This window comes from Arachis ipaensis, chromosome B03 (assembly GCF_000816755.2).
Source record: "Arachis ipaensis cultivar K30076 chromosome B03, Araip1.1, whole genome shotgun sequence".
NCBI lineage: Eukaryota > Viridiplantae > Streptophyta > Magnoliopsida > Fabales > Fabaceae > Arachis > Arachis ipaensis.
The window spans coordinates 93,590,606-93,593,655 of record NC_029787.2 but is presented as its reverse complement, the minus strand read 5'-3'; the positions used below and the strand labels follow the sequence as shown (position 1 = coordinate 93,593,655).

General features: G+C 35.8%; 1 protein-coding gene across 2 annotated transcripts; it reads left to right on the top strand.

The window, feature by feature from the left end:
• LOC107630710 (keratin, type I cytoskeletal 9) lies at positions 204 to 1,580 on the top strand. Of its 2 annotated transcripts, XM_016333916.2 has the most exons (3): positions 204 to 564; positions 655 to 1,226; positions 1,336 to 1,580. In XM_016333916.2, the coding sequence occupies exons 1-3, from the start codon at positions 279 to 281 to the stop codon at positions 1,345 to 1,347; spliced, it is 870 nt and encodes a 289-aa protein (XP_016189402.1). In that variant the 5' UTR covers positions 204 to 278; the 3' UTR covers positions 1,348 to 1,580. The 2 variants fall into 2 exon arrangements, with proteins under 2 accessions (XP_016189402.1, XP_016189401.1); XM_016333915.2 differs by having other exon boundaries at positions 204 to 1,226.

Sequence of the window (3,050 nt, the reverse complement as noted above, 5' to 3'; positions counted from 1 at the left end):
TCAGCATTTAATTATAAAAAAATAATTTATATTATTAAATTTAATTTTACACTATTAAAAATATTATTAATAATCAATTAATAATTACAAAATATAAAAATTGCTGCTCTAGTACTCTTCCTATTAGGTTACATAGAGGTAGAGATAGAGATGGGAAACAAAACCCCATGCAATCAATCCCTGCCTATAAATACATATTAAGAGCCTCATTCAAAAATCACAAGCAACCAACCAACTAAACAAACAAATAATCACTACACAGCAATAAGCTTTTAGCCATGACCTCAGTTCAGTGCCACAAAATATGCCAAGAAACCTGCTACCAGCAGAAGACCCAATCATCCATTGGGCAAAAGGTTTCTGAGATATCAAAGGCCACCACAATGGTGCCAGTTGCCACCCATGCCCAGCAACACTGCCATGGTAGCAGCAACCACCACATTGGAGCCACCCAAACCCATACCAATTCCCAATGCCATGGTGGCAGCCACCACAGTGGATGCTCCCATTCCCATACCCATACCCAAGGCTATGGTGCTGCTAACCACCATAACAATGGAGGAGGCTATGCTGGTAGCCTCCACAAAGGATGCATCCAATCCCACACCCATACCCAAGCCTGTGGCGGTGCTAACCACCAAAACAATGGAGGAGGCTATGGTGGTAGCCTCCACAAAGGATGCACCCAATCCCACACCCATACCCAAGCCTGTGGTGGTGCTAACCACCACAACAATGGAGGAGGCTATGGTGGTAGCCTCCACAAAGGATGCACCCAATCCCACACCCATACCCAAGCTTGTGGCGGTGCTAACCACCACAACAATGGAGGAGGCTATGGTGGTAGCCTCCACAAAGGATGCACCCAATCCCATACCCATACCCAAGCCTGTGGCGGTGCTAACCACCACAACAATGGGGGAATCCAATCCCAATGCCATGGCAGCAACAAAACCAACATGACAGCCCACAGTGGAGGAGGGTATGTTGCGACCAACAAAACCACTGAAACTGATTACTACCACAGCCAAACAAAGACCACCGCGAATAGCGGCAGCGGGAGGTGCAGTAATGGAAGAAGCAAGAAGGAGCACAAGAGCAGGGGCATGTTCCAGAAGATCAAGGATGGGTTGTCCGGCCGCAACAGCGATTGCAGCAGCAGCGAGAGTGACAGCAGTGAGAGTGACAGCGACAACGAAAACAACTGCGGCAGGAGGAGCAGGAAGGCATGTTCTATATAACTAACTAACTAAATCTTTCTCCTGACATTACACATTTGCAATTCAATGTCCATTATTGGTTTAATTAATTTGAATTGTGTGTGTGTGTATGCAGAATTGCAATTAAGCAGTAAGCACCAGCTCTGGATTCTTCATCACAGCTCCTATGATGTCAAGTGTGTAGCCACTGGCCACTGCTCAGAATAAATAAAATATCCTAATTTAAAATAAATAAATAAATAAATAAAAGTGATGTACTTTGATTATGTATGGTGTGACTCCGAGATTGAGACCTAAATGCATTGTGTGCTTGCTCGATCTCCTTATTACTATCAATAAAACTGTTTGAATTTAACATCACGCTCTCTCGCATCTCATGCCTCTCGCATTTGCCTATAGTTTTATCACCAGAACAAACGAATCGTATAATGTATTTATCGATTTTCCATTACCTATATTTTTTCTTTCCTTTACCAAACACGCTCTTAGTTTATCACCCGTATCTTTGCCCAGTGAAGAGTTCACTCTCAAACCAATATGCACTGTTTCTCTTTAACTTAACCATTATTTAACGGAGGGATATTGATGCACCACCGAGTCATCATAACTAATGTAATTCTGTCAGATGGAATTAAAAACACCTATTTGATTATCAGTAATAGTAATGTTAGAGCGAAAAAAAAATTATTTAATAAAATAAATTTTAATTATTTTTTATTAATTTTTTTTTGTTATCAAGTATTTTCGTTTATATATCATATATTATTTATTGTCCTAAAATTCTGATTTGATCTCCCCACTTTAACACTCGGTCACTTGCAGTAAAATTGCATATCTTTGTTTAGTAAAAACAAAATTCGTTAAATCACGCAATCAATATTATAAAGGTAAATTGAACCATAGATTATTACATATCTGTATCTTTTAAATAACGATATATGCTTTCCCATCTGGTGTGTGTATACATTATTTTCCAAGTTATATATGTTCTTTGAGAAAGTCTAGGGAGCCAATGGCCTAAGCGTACAATGTGTACAATGAAGGTTTAGAAAGTATTAGAGATATCATTATTAGTGTTACGTTATCCTGTCAGGTTATGCTTTTGGGATGAGTGGTTTCAGAACATGGTATAAGAGTTCCAGATGCGGAAGGTTAAGAGTTTGAACCTCATGAGATGTTTATTATCCCTGGTATCCGGATGGTTATTCTACAAAAAATTGTATTAAAATTTGTTCTCTAAAATTATTTTTTAGAATATATATTTGATATTTAATTTTTTTTGTCGCGTTTTAAAATTTTTCGAAAACTTATTTATCGTTAACATCTTTTAAATTTTTTTTTATCAGTAAATTTTTTAGTATCGTTTAATAATCTATTCCTTTTTAAAAAATTATTACTAATAAACTCGATTACTATGTGCACAACTAAAAGTGCGCTACTGCTTCTACATTCTCATGCATATTAAAGAACTACAGTTAAAAATAAAATAAAATAAGAACGAAAGAAAGAAAAGCAAAGAAAATAACCATAAAAAGAAAAAGAACCACGGATATAACATGAGATATGGTGTATGTTTAGATTAAAGTTTGCAAAAAGAGTTTGTAGATTAAAGTTTGCAAAAAAAGAGTTTGCACCAAATTAATTTTTTAAATTTGATTTTGATGAGAAGCTAAGTTAATGTTAACATGATTATTTATGTTTGACAATTTTTATAAGAAATTAGATTATAGTAAAATAAATGTTGTTTAGATTATATTATTTAAAATTATGTTTAGATAAAAATTACTAAAAAAAGACATGGATTTATATTATTCAAAACCACACTTTTTT

Excerpts from the sequence above, each read along its gene's own strand:
- LOC107630710 (XM_016333915.2), top strand. The coding sequence starts at position 279 with ATGACCTCAGTTCAGTGCCACAAAATATGCCAAGAAACCTGCTACCAG.